The following is a 14,717-nucleotide window of genomic DNA, read 5'->3' on the forward strand; positions in this document are numbered from 1 at the left end:
ACAGTCATTTGTTGACATTGTCTAACATTATTGGATTGAAAATAATTGGAAGAAAGATACATGCCTCTAATATTATTAGAATAATTATAATTAATTAAAACATAAACAAATTATGATAGATATCTATGAGGTTTTAACATATATTGTCTAACATTAATATTATAACAAAATAAAGATCATTTGGTATTTAATGTATTTATTCTATATCATACCATTTATATTTTAATGAGATTTTTACGTTGATAGCCGATCTAATTTTGAAAATATACTGACATTAATGATGCTATTTAGTTTAACGTTACCTCTGTCTCAATCATGCTGAATTAATGACTCTTTGTTGTTGTAATGATATATAATGCTAAAACATGCACAACTTGTTATTATCTAGTTTTTTATTCCTGGAAAAGATATTGTAATTAATTTAATTGTTTCAGCCTAATTAGATCCTGATTTTGGGTACTAAAACTATTGAAAATATATTAGACGTACAAATATGATTTAGGCTTTTTCAAATAAGCAATTTTGTTAATTTATCTTAAATGTGTTTTCTAATGTTTTTAACAGAACAAATAACATGGAATAGACAATTTGCCTTGAATTTGTGATGTGCTGGAAGATCTGCTTTTCTCTGGTCGGCTATTAATGGCTTCAACTTCGACTCGCAGCGCTAAAGCGAAGCAAATGATGAAATAAATAAATAGATCAGAATTGTGGAATGAAAACTCCATGATTTTGTATTGTGACAACCAGTAACGTTGTGAACAACCACGGTATTCGCCAGATATGGCACCGATCGAATAATTTTACGTAGCGAGTATTATTTCGTATAGTGCCTATTTTGAAGGCTATACTGCAACCATTTTGTGTTTTACTGAATAATTTCCGATACTTTTTGACAGAATATTTGAGGGCTTGCATATATATTGACTAGAGACATCTATTGGTGAAAATTCTAAGTATTAATGTATACAGCTGTTAAACAACCCAACCTAAATGTCAACTTGAATGATTTTGACATTTTTCTACGTAAAATAACATTTCCCCATTTAGTAGATTTTAAAGATAATTCGCAAAACTAAAGTTAGTTCCGGATAATGCAGTTAAAACACTTTATTATATTATAATCTGATTATTTATCGGTATAACTGTGTTATTCAATCTATTTTCAAGAGAATTTGAAGACGTTATATCAAATTTGGACAAATAATAAACATTTTATACGAGGGTTACTCTCTATATTTTGAACCTAATAATGACAAGACTAATTTCTTAACGAGAAGGGCTTTATTATTATTATTCGAATTATTCTCCATGATGATCAATGAAGTTCTGTATATGCTTGAATCAATCTTACCGCACTGTTGCCATATGTCCAGCTATTACGAAGAAACAGGCATTATCATTTGCTTCGAAGTATTTCAAGCACAAATCATTTTTGTCGGATTTGGATCGTCTTGGAAGACTGGTATGAGGGCTCATACGGATAGATCCAAGATTTGTTACCTGTGTAGAGAATATATACATCTTTTGATGCATTAGTTGCGATTGTTTATTGGCCATTTATTTGCACCAATTAACACGAACATGTGAACAATCTTTTCACAGCTGAATGTTCGGGCAATATATTACTGAAGCCCATCATACTAATTCCCAGGCATGACGATTCTGCAATATAATTTCCCGCATGGCATCCATAGCTTCTGGAAGAATAAATGATTTAAACAACTGCGGTCACGATTAAATTCCTTATACCAACGTTATACGGTGGCCAAGGATGAAGCTTCATCGCCATAACATGCATTCTGGTCTTGATAATCAACGTCAAAAACTATAAAAAGCATTGCACGAAAATATTCATGAGTTAATTCAATTTTTTCTACTTTAAACAAGATCAGTGGTGCTCAAAGGACAATATGTTTTGAAGATTATGGTTATAAAAATAAAAAAAGTATTTTTTTTGACAAAAAAGTGTATACCAAAATAAAATTGACAACATCGACGTTGGTATATCACAGAGCTTGAATGAATATCCAGCAGAGCCTTCCTAGTAACGAAAATCAAAACGTATAAGAAAAATGGGCCCCATTTTACACCCTAATCGTCCACCCCAACGTATATAAGAGACCTGGCGAAAGCCTCGTAGTAGTTTGGCAATATTTGTGACCCTTATGACAATGAATTCCGACGGCCTGGTACCGAAAACTTATTCGTCTAATCACGCAATGGTTTTATGTGCCGCTGACGTCAAACCTTGATGAAAAATAATCATATATTCGCGTGATTTTTGTCCACCCGCGACGAACTTATTCAAGGTTAGGATAGGTCTGTTCGTCGAACAATAAAATTGATGGATATATCTGCCGATTTTTAAAGGCATAAATTATGTGGCCATAAAACTAGTGCAAAACGAACATGGCAAGTCTATAAATGGCCGAACGCTTCTCGAATATGATTTCAATATTAATGTAGACGTTATGACTATATATGGTGATGGCCGAGATATATTGTAAAATAAATTTAGAAAGTTTAAAGCAAAAAAAAACAACGTAATCGCTGTTTTAAGTAACAGATGTTTATTATTTTATTTTTCAAATCTTCCAGGCAACGCCTTCAAACTGATCAGGTCACCCTCGGGTTTATTACACTTGATCATCTTCAAACACTGCTCCGAATCATCAAATCGTCGTTATTTTTGGTCAAAAGTGACCTCGCGTGACACCCAGTTTGCACAGAGCTTTCGCATGCCCAAAAATTCGTGAATGATATGATGTACACGTTCAGTTGATATCTTTAGAGTATCTGCTATTTCATTCAATTTCAATTTACGGCCATTACCAACCCAAAGGACCAAAAAGTTCAAAAAGACAATGAATTGCAAACTTTATTAGACAAAAACCCAGCTCGAATTCTCCATTTACGTATTACGAGTTGCTAAAACCGAATAAAACTGTTACTGCAGGCCCATCGACAACAATTGAACATGTTATCGTAAAAGTGAATAACAGACGTAAGATCATCCCCTTGCATGACAAACCTCGACCACACATTCTAAAAATTTTGAAAGATAACTCTTGCAACTCGAATGGGAAGTTCTGCTGCACCCAGCGTACTTTCCAGGCATAGCCCCTTCTGATTATCGCTCGTTCAGATGAATGCAACTGTTGAATATTCGAAACGCCGAAGAAGTACGAAAATATATCGATAATCGGGTATCAAACCAATATCGTTCTTTTGACACCGTATCGCCATGATGCCAGAAAGATGGTGGAAAAGTTGTAGAAAATGATTGAAAATATTTCTGAATAAAATTAGGGTGAATCAGAATACATGCAAGCACCTAATATGTGTGATAAAAAAGATCAGCCTGCTGGATATTATCATATCACAATAAAAGTTGCAGTAACATTTTATTTATCATTTGAATTGAACAATGGTTAAAGTTCAATACATATTATTATAACAAAATGATTATTTTTCATCATCTGAATCTAACAAATCAAGAATACCATTTATTTTCCTATGTAAAATACGAGGACAAAAATCACACTATGACCGTAATGTATTTCCTCTTTGCAAGAATGCATGACGACTGATTGTTATATACATATATATTTATAATACATAATGACGTAAATAAAAAGTAGTACTGTGGTTTGATCTTAATCTATTAAATGCTTTATTCTTCTATTGTTACAATATCATATATGGAACTATTTAAGTAAATCATTGATATATCTGAATCCAAAGGTCTATTACAGTGCTACTAACAATATCAAAAGTACTTCAGAAAATAATGTTTAAACGTGTTTTATAATAATACCAGATTTCCAATTTGGTTTTCGAAATCACCACTCAACAATCAATCAAGTCCACAGAGTTTCTGCAGCTATTGAAAAAGCGTTTGAGGAAAATAAATACTGCCCTGCAATATTCCTGGATGTCTCACAAGATTTTGATCGGGTTTGGCATTTGGGATTAATCTGTATGTTAAGATGAACAAATTGTTACCGCGTAAATAGAGTCTCGCACGAAAAAAGGTTCTCTACATTTAAAACTCTTTCGGTTGGTAGCGTCTTAGGACCTCCGCCTACGGCAGTAGAATAAGTACAAGTGGCAATAACAAAATCGATAAATGAACGAAAGATTGGAAAATTCAACTTAATCTGTCCGCGTTAATTTTGCAATGAGGCGAAATAATAAAAACTTAATTATATCACTTAATGGATGCCCAAAAAGCAAAACACATTAGAACCAAAATAAAACAACTATACTGGTTAGTCAGAAGATACTCTCAACTTGGTCTCAAATCAAAGAGGTTGATTTATCAGACAATCATAAAGCCAATTTGGATCTATGGGGCATAAATATGGGGCTGCACTAAAAATTCAAATAAACTAGTAGTCCAACGCTGTGAAAACAAAATTCTTCGATTAATTACCCAATGCCTATCGCTACGTAACCAACGCAGAACTGCACAATGTCCTAAATCAAATGGATTTGCGAAGTTTTCGAAGATTTCGCCTTAAAACACGAAACTTTACTAAATCATACTTGGAGGCAATACAACTACTGGACTACTCGCAGGATGATATCAGAAGATTGAAGCGCACCAAACCGTACAAACTTATATAAAGTGTATACCTTTAGTGTAAAATATAGCTGAAGTTATTATAATTTTATAATTGAGGAATACATATTGATGTATTTTTTCGCACACGTCTTGCTTGTGAATTAATCCAAGTACAAATAAAATGTAGTAATAAATTAATTTATAATTAAGATTGTATTAAGCATATCTAATAAAGTTGTTATCAAAAAAAAATCTGAATCTGACTAAAACTTTACTGCTGTTTTTCAATTGTAATAAATAACAGTTATTGGTCTAATAAAATAAAAAATCCCATTACTGTGATGGTAAGAAAGTAATTATAGTTTTGTAATGTTCCAGTGATTCCTCCATGATTTTGTGCTCTTTTTTAAAGAAATAATTGAATCAAGGCTTATCACTAGTGATAATTTTTAAAAAATAAACAAAAACAATTATATTAACCAATCTTTCAACATGACGCTACAAATTCCTTAACCAATCTGATGTTCTCTAATACAGATGTTGAGGTTTCTAGCATTCTTGATGATATAGTTTTCACAGCAGAGCCAGAGAGAAGATCAAAGAATTGTCAACTGATGGACACTGTTACACTGTGACCCTGTAAGTTTTGAGGTCATTCAATTTATATTCTACATGTGTCTCTTTGTCTTTCGATGAGATAATCAGTGCAGAGCTGAGAAATACATTCAAAGACACAGATTACAGTGATTTGGAGATGCCTGTCGAATGAAAGATTAAGGAATTTCTCGTATACAATTTTATACTATAAGTGAATTCGAGTCAAGACATATCTTGCCTTGAATCACTAAAGAAGGTGCTGTGATAAGAATTGTTTGAAATAACACAGACAGTAAATCAATAAACATTTTGATCTAGAATGGATACAGATCCAATCCGCGTAAAAACAATTACTTTTCATCAACACAGGGCGTCTACATATTAATTCTAGACATCCATGTTTATTATTTAAAAAAAAAACACAAAAACAAATCAATCAGTAATTAGTAAAAACGAAATAATAACAAACAATAACAGCAGATTATGTATGCGACTAAATATACGTCTCCGACACTCTGCAAGGTGAATATTAATGAATGCACATCAGTCTCTAGCTGGTCAGTTTGTAAGATGTTTTCTAGTTTGTTTGTAAATATGTACCTGCAGTTAATACAGGGGGTATGTACATGGCATGTATTAATTTCATCGAAGAAGAAGAAGTATCTCGTGACAAAGTGAAAGGGTTTCTGACTTTGGTTTAGAAAGTCGGTGCAAATCCATATAGACGTACATAAGATACGAAAGAGAAAACATTTGTTTTATATGGCACACATGTAAATAATATGTAGTTAACATACGTTACCATATATTATATTTACAGAAATACGATGCTAAACCAATGTGGTTGAGTATCGAGTTTATGAATATTTATATAAAATTATATAAATACTTATATAAATGCTATATGACTATGGTCAGATATATGTTGCTATATCTGTGAAAACATCGGTACCTGAGAAACATTTCTATTTTTAAAACTAATTGATTCTTGAGTTTCAGTTAATGTCGTTTCTTCGAAGAAATCATTCAGTCCTCTATCATATTCTCTGACTTTCCATTTTTTTAATTCGATTTGAATCATGCTTTATATCTGACTTGCGAGTGAGGCTTAATAGTGGGTTCCTAAATATCAATATCTCCTAAGAAACCACAAATAATACTGGGAAATGATATTTTATTTATTAATGATAATTCTCGAGATATTTCATCACATTTTTGATACCTTATAGCACGAAAACATTTAATTGGGACTACCAAACTGAATTATTCACCGATCGACATCAAAACAACAGTATATCAACGTTCAAGTATGAATAAATCGTTGATAAACGCCAATTAAAACGAAACCAGCGGATTGCCTCGATAAATTCCGACATGGTATTGGAAATCGCTTCAAGCAGGGATAAATTCACCCACTCACAGCAAGGTAATAACTGTGATTATTAACACCAATAATCCTAATTGACTAGGCATTGAACTTAAACTTTCTCTACTAAATCAACAATTTATTTTCAAACATCCAACGATATTAAACTATAGATCTTTGAACACAATCACAATGATGTATTGTGTAATCAGAAACATCGATATTGTCTTTACACTTAACTAATAAACTCCGAAAGAAGGTGTGTGTATATATATAGGAAGAACTAATATATAAATACGTCAAACCATTTGTTGAATGTTTTCCCAGTATATATTGGAAAGATATTTACATAGAGAACATGAGATGTGGGTAAAAATAGGTAAGTACCTTTGGATAAATGGAGATTAAACTGGAGCTATATTTAGCCATGCCAATGAGTGAACAGGCAAAGAAAATACATGTAAGAGAATATTAAAAAACATTCCCGATGATTTTTACATATCACGTATATTCTTTTTTTTTTGTTGAAATGCCAAAATGAAAATGTAGTGATGATAATAAGTTCTCAAAATGGTTTCTAGTGTCATATTTTTCATAAATATAATGTTCTTTTGAGTGCACATATCTCCTCTTACTTTTACTTTTGCCTAGTCTTTGTTTTTTGAAATTATAATGATTATCCATTAATTTTAAGAGATCTGCATTAAATGACAATGAAAATTAACTCTAAAATCTCGCCTTTAGGCCTTTTATTCTAGACAGACTTAGTGAAAACATTACTTGTATTGACGAAGAACTCTTCAGTCAACTGAACATGCTTGGAAAGTCTCAAATATTACCCCGGATGCTATATTTACCGGATTAGTGATGAATAGTTGGATTTTATTTCAATTTCTCTGAGAATAAGTCATCAACTATGGGCAATACTTTTTATAAATATAAGCTCTTTGAACTGATACTAATGATTTGTTGTATTTTATTTATTTTCTTTACAACTATCAAAAAACACAGAAAGAGGGTGTGTGTATATAGGAAGAGCTAATATGTAAACACGTCAAACCATTTGTTGAATGTTTTCCCAGGATATATTGGAAAGATATTTACATAGAGAACATGAGATGTGGGTAAAAATAGGTAAGTACCTTTGGATAAATGAAGATTAAACTGGAGCTATATTTAGCCATGCCAATGAGTGAACAGTCAAAGAAAATACATGTAAGAGAATATTAAAAAACATTCCCGATGATTTTAACATATCACGTATATTCTTTTTTTTTGTTGAAATGCCAAAATGAAAATATAGTGATGATAATAAGTTCTCAAAATGGTTTCTAGTGTCATATTTTTCATAAATATAATGTTCTTTTGAGTGCACATATCTCCTCTTACTTTTACTTTTGTCTAGTCTTTGTTTTTTGAAATTATAATGATTATCCATTAATTTTAATAGATCTGTATTAAATGACAATTAAAATTAATTATAAAATCTTGCCTTTAGGCCTTCTAGATTAGACAAACTTATTGAAAACGTTACTTGTATTGACGAAGAACTCTTTAGTCAACTGAAAATGCCTGCAAAGTTTCAGGGGAAATCTTACACCGGAAGCTATATTTACCAGATTAATGATCCCCTCTGAATAAATAGTTGGATTTTATTTAAATTTATCTCGGAATAATTCATCAACTATGGGCAATACATTACGATGGATGCTTGGACTTAGAAAAGACTTCAAAACTAACACTTGAAAAATGAAAGTAACTGGGATATAAGATCTTTCGACTGAAACCAATGATTTTACTTGTATTTTATTGATACAATGAACTTTATTAAATTATATATAGACTATAGACTTTTCAACAAAATTACTATGATGTAAGTTATTTTGTAATCAGAATCATCGATATTTTCTTTATATTTATCAAATAAATTCCGAAAGAAGGTGTGTATATAGGAAGAGCTAATATATAAACACATCAAACCATTTGTTGAGTGTTTTCCCAGTATATATCGGAAAGATATTTACATAGAGAACATGAGATGTGGGTAAAAATAGGTAAGTACCTTTGGATAAATGAAGATTAAACTGGAGCTATATTTAGCCATGCCGATGAGTGAACAGGCAAAGAAAATACATGTAAGAGAATATTAAAAACATTCTTGATGATTTTTTCATATCACGTGTATTGTTTTTTTTCTGTTTAAATGTCAGAAAATATAGTGATGATAATACGTTCTCAAAATGGTTTCTAGAGTCATATTTTTCATGAAATATAATATAATATTGCTGGTTTTACGATGTTCTTTTGAGTGCACATATTTCCTCTTACTTTTACTTTTGTCTAGTCTTTATTTTTTGAAATTATAATGATTATCCATTAATTTTAAGAGATCTGCATTAAATGACAATGAAAATTAACTCTAAAATCTCGTCTTTAGGCCTTTTAGACTAGACAGACTTAGTGAAAACATTACTTGTATTGACGAAGAACTCTTCAGTCAACTGAACATGCTTGGAAAGTCTCAAATATTACTCCGGATGTTATATTTACTGGATTAGTGATACCCTCTGAATAAATAGTTGGATTTTATTTAAATTTCTCAGAGAATAAGTCATCAACTATGGGCAATACTTTTTATAGATATAAGCTCTTTGAACTGATACTAATGATTTGTTGTATTTTATTTATTTTCTTTACAATTTTCAAAAAAACTCAGAAAGAGGGTGTGTATATAGGAAGAGTTAATATATAAACATATCAAACCATTTGTTAGATGTTGTCCAAGTAAATTACATTAATTTTTTTAGCCCGACTTAATGAACACGTTACTTGTGTTGATGGGGAAGTCTTGGAAGAGCTTGGAAATCAAAATAGATTGAAGATTAAAAACCGAACATTTCAGCTAAACTGGACATGACACAAAGTTTTAGGGGAAATCTTACCGCACCCACTATATTTACCATATTAATGAACCTCTCTGATTATTGGACATTATTCTAATTTCCCTGGGAATAGGTGATTTGCAATGGGCAATACTTTACAATGGATGCATGAACTTAGAAAAAAACCTCAAAAGTAACGCATTAAATTAATTTCCATTGTAGTGTAATTATTTTCGAAATAACTAATGTTAATTGCATTTTTTTGGCTGACATATATCGTAATTCATATATTAAATGATGTTTACGTTGTTTTCTAACAAAACTGAAGGAGAGATACGTTTTTTGGACTGAAACTAATGATTTTACTTGTATTTTGTTTGTTTTCTTGGGTTATTTTTAGCGTATGTAATGATATGAGCATCGTACTGTATCGTAAACACTTTCACTTTGTCACCTACGAGAAAAATATGAAATATCTGGATATCGTCCGTGGAGCCGTTACTTCCGGACTCAGTTATGCCAACACATACCCCCTGGTGCCGTTGGTACGCTGGTCGACTTCGGTGATGGTCGTCTCGCTGCCGATGTCATTCTCCTGCTGCTGTCTCTTGGTGACCTTCTTCACCTTCTTCGTCTTCTTCTCGGTGATGGTGAAGTTGGCGGTAGTATACGAGTCCACGTCGCCCATTATTCTTGCGGGGGGGAGTACGGGGGGCCTTCGGAAAACGGTGAAATCGCGCGCGTTGACCGAACTAGTTGGGATCGGCGACTGGATCTTGTGGTGGCAAACGGGCCAGAGCAGCCGGCGAGATGATTTTCTCCCGTTGGTATTTTTAGAAAATGATAGAAGAACGCGGTGTGGTGCCGGGCGCAGAGGATCTCGGGCTTCGCGAAGACGAAAATAAATGAAATGTTTTTGACGTAATAAATTAATTTCAATTTTCACCAGAAATTCAACCAGGGCTTTTCATGGGATTTGGATGTAATCGTTATTATTTGGGTTGCTACTTTTCTAACAGTTGCCAAATATTATTCAAGTGGGAACCTAACAGGAAAAAAACACACACATTATGTCACGAATCTTCTGCGAAGTTTTCTAATTGTGCTAATTGACATGGCCGGTTGATTGAAGACGTACGTTATCTGTCAAATGGCGGTAATTATTTTTAAATATCGTGTACGTTTGATTATAAAAAATGGTATATCGAGAAATTTTAGATCCAAAAATCAACTATTGTCTTTTTCTCCTCTGATTAGGCTTTTACTAAGAATATATTTGTAGATACTTAAAAACATAATATCAGATGGTTTTAGTCTACATACTTCGCTGTTATCATTTACGTTTAGCTCATTGACAAGTACACCAGGGTTAGGGTTAGGGAGACTGAGAATGTTCTTTGACTTCTGGAAAACTATTCTCTGGTAAATAAAAGGTGCCGTTCGTAATACATTCTAGAGATGTGTTTCACTAAGACCTTTCTGTTAAGTTTAAAACTAACCATTTTCTAAGAAAACAGTTGTAGATACTTAAAAATATAAGATACCTTTGGACTCTAAGCATATTAAAGTTACAGTTTCATTGCACATTCTTGAACAATCTTGAGAGACCTTTCTGTTGAATTTACCCTTAGTGATTTAAACAATCTGTTCAATGGGCAATAAGTATTATAACATTTTCTGCGGCGTTTGAAATTTCTCGTTTTGAACAACATTAAAATAATTTTGTATTGCCAGTGGGCAATAAGTGTTTCTTATGATAACAAAAAAATATCTTATTATGTGATAGAATAAAATATTCTGTAAAATATCTCATTCCCAATCTTGCTCTAAAATCTACATCTGGTGGTATTAAACGTTTTAGTCTACATATATCGCTGTTATCTCACAAATTTAGCTGAATTATAACTATAGCTGTTAGTAGCACGGGACTTCGAATATTCTTCACCAAATCTCACTGATGTTGGGTTTACAGATTTTGTGTTCTTGTGGTTGATAAAGTCCAATATGGAAGAAATTACTGAGAGTACGTACTTAATTTTGACATATATATATACGCGATTTTAGCATTTAAATATGCAAAAAGCACCTATTACACTTAAAGTGTTTAATCAATTCAAAGAGAATAAAATTGAAATTTTAATTGTCGTTGATGTTTTTTTCTTTGACTCTATCTTTCAGGAAAGGGTTAAGAATGTAGGAATAAAGATATGAAAGCGTACAGAAGAAGTCACAGTGGAAAAGTATCCAGAGAAGCTATAAATGAAGATCTTCTCAGAGTTAGAGTCAGAGGTTTATTTTAATATATCCACCCAAAAGGTAGATTTCACTACAGAAGTATGTGAAGAATTCATTCACCTTTTATTCGATAGGCGTGTCCAAGCCATTGAAATCTGCGTCGCTGAATTTGTTCCTAATCATCATGAAAGATTTCTTCTTACATCTACTACTTACAAATGTTTGACTGCAATGATATCTAAGATAAAAGTTACAACGGCATAGTTGTTTCATTGGCTTCAACACGTCACGTTTTTAGTCACAAAAATCAACTCATGGCAAGTTAACGTAATAGCGAAACCTCAGAAAGTGATCCAGACCAGATATCACTAGCAAATGATATTATTTTAAAGGACTTCAGAAATTCATTTCAAGGATTTCTTAACTTATTTTGTCAAATAAAAAGATTGAATGTTAAAATGGCTTGACATTTTTAGTTGTGAGTGTTGACGTTAGACAACTTAAATATTGGACATGATATTAAGCAATGATCACAGCTCACGGATCACCAAAAATAGAAAAATAGTGAGCTGATCATAAGAAAGAAATCAAATAACAGTGAAAAATAACCAAATAACAAAAAAACAATAATAATACATGACAGCTGTTTATAATTAATATAAATCAACGTTATTATCTATATACAAGGACCAGCTATTACACAACTCTATATTTATAGTGAAATATAATTTAACTGTACTGAGTAGGCTATGAATTAATGTAGGCAAATTTGTTACTAAGTGTGGGTACATGTGTAGGCAACAGGTGACAATTAATACTGTAAATAATTTAAAATAAAATATGCTTCGTAATCTAAGCGCGAAAACATCAAGAAAACGAGTATTTTTATTGACACCGTTGATACTTCGTTAGTTAGTCGCATTGGGTTGTCATTCATATCAACATTGTTTCAGATGTCTCTCGACTAAATCATCTATATTTAGAGTGACAGATATTCAAATTTCAGTTTGATCAACTGATTCAGTTAACCTAATTTTCAACGAAATAAGGAAGAATGATGTCTCCAGCATGTTAAGATAGTTATTCGAATTATTCCTTCATACAGTTTAGTGAAGTTCAGGTAAAAGTGTCACAGTTCAAATTATTAGGTCACCAGAGGTGAACTGAAACTATAGGATTTTAAACCCCATAAGTTTGATAATGTATATATATATATATATATATATATATATATATATATATATATATATATATATATATATATATACGACTACAAAAAGATTTAGAATATCATATATAACGCGACCTCAATTTTTTACATTAGTTTGGACATTCTTTCGTTTGCCACGTCAGTTTTGTCAATCAAAAGCTCGAAACCAAAGACCATATTAAACGTTTATTGTTCAATGAGTAAATATTCCTTCAGGTGGAAATGGTAACAGGCTAAAATTAGGATTAGATTAAATAATTCCATCCTGATAAAACCATCTTGTGTGGTAACCTGTGTACGAAGACTTACCGAAGAACGGTTAGTTCGGAACGGATCTTTTTATGAATGACTGTCTTCTCGATATGAACCATATTTAAATAACTCTATCATGGGGAACTTTTTATAAAAAGTAACCAAATGATAAATGAACTATTTTCATAAAAATGTACCTGTATATTTTAAATAATATACCTGATATTATGTAAGGCACCAATACCATAACAAATATATTTTTCACGGTTTACGATTAATTTTGGTAAAAATAGACTTCTCTCCCCACCGGTGATTTTTGGCAAAGGATGTTGTTTACGAATATATCCGACTATATAAATGTTTTGTACTGAAAGACCCATTGGCTGCAAAAAACCGTTTTTGCTTCATTTAAATAATATATTAATATATATAGCACATATTAATCAGAAATAGTACATAGACGACGATACTTAATTTCATAATTTGTGTAAAACTGCATAAATATGGCCTTGTTAGCTGATTAGTTGAAGTAATATATCAGTTAACTGTGTAATATGGATGGCACCATTATTAACAGACCTATAGGATTTTCTCGATAGAAATAACTTTTCTTTCAAACCAAAGCTATTCTATTTTTTTAGTTTGATGTCACGTTTTCTTATTTAAACCTGTTATAGCAGAAATATGGATATGTACTATACCCCAAAAATCATGTATATTTTGGGATCTTCCAAAATAACCAAACTACATGCGGCTATCAACGAAAACTGGCCACTCTTGGTTAACCACAAATAAATTGTGTTCAATGGTTCAATGTATACTCAATATATTGTAGAAAAAAAGTTGGGAATAAAAAATCAAAATATATATACTGTTGATAAATCGTTGAATAACTAACTTTTGCAATATGTACTAAAAGAAATATACAAAAATGTATAAAAAGATACTGAAATATACTATATTAGTTATATTCTAGTTGGAAGTATGTCAACATGTGAATATTGATGTAGATTTTTTGCCACAAAGCTTAATAATGAATTGAAATTCAAACTGGAAAAAGAAGTTGAAAATCTGAGAGCCCAATGAGGTATTAACCATACCTACCATTTAATTAATGTCCCTTCCATGACATCGATGGATCTATACCATATTATATAGTTGAATTTTTATTAAAAAAAAAGGAAAGGAGCAGGGAGAAACAGTAGGGAACAATACAAAAATTATAATATATACATCAATTAATCAATGGAAAATTAATTCACAATCCTTAAATATGTATATAAAAACTCAAAAAAAAATTGCCCCATTGTTGGTCAAGCTTCAATAAAGGCAAGCAAACATGTATATACAAACAACAAAAGAAAATGGCACATTTCTCGTATATAGCTTTTATTGTATAACCACAAAATAAGCACACATCACTACAAACAGAAACAAGAAAAACCTCAGCGATTTACCCAAAACGGCTCTGGCGCAGCCTTATTGTTATTACTAGTATTATCATCTTCGTCGCCCTCTTCTTGTTCAACATTCTCCGAGGTTTTGATTTCCTCTTTTCGCGAAGACTCTAACAAAAACACGAGATCATTTGGGGAGTTTACGGTC

General features: G+C 31.7%; 1 protein-coding gene across 16 annotated transcripts in view; it reads right to left on the reverse strand.

Moving 5' to 3' along the window:
- The window catches only part of Lmpt (four and a half LIM domains protein limpet), a 146,388-nt gene that overhangs the window by 21,894 nt on the left and 109,777 nt on the right, over window positions 1-14,717 (reverse strand). The window contains exon 2 of one of the 16 annotated variants that reach the window (XM_076413199.1): window positions 14,570-14,679. The exons of 14 other annotated variants lie outside the window; for them this stretch is intronic. In XM_076413199.1, coding sequence (XP_076269314.1) covers window positions 14,570-14,679 — 110 coding nt within the window. Of the gene's footprint in view, window positions 1-9,945; window positions 10,215-14,569; window positions 14,680-14,717 lie in introns of those variants that run through there. One more of the 16 variants, XM_076413215.1, reaches the window with a different exon arrangement.

Source organism: Rhynchophorus ferrugineus, unplaced genomic scaffold (assembly GCF_030347505.1).
Source record: "Rhynchophorus ferrugineus isolate W39M unplaced genomic scaffold, kcgeb_rfMv2 rfM9, whole genome shotgun sequence".
NCBI classification, from domain to species: Eukaryota; Metazoa; Arthropoda; class Insecta; order Coleoptera; family Curculionidae; genus Rhynchophorus; species Rhynchophorus ferrugineus.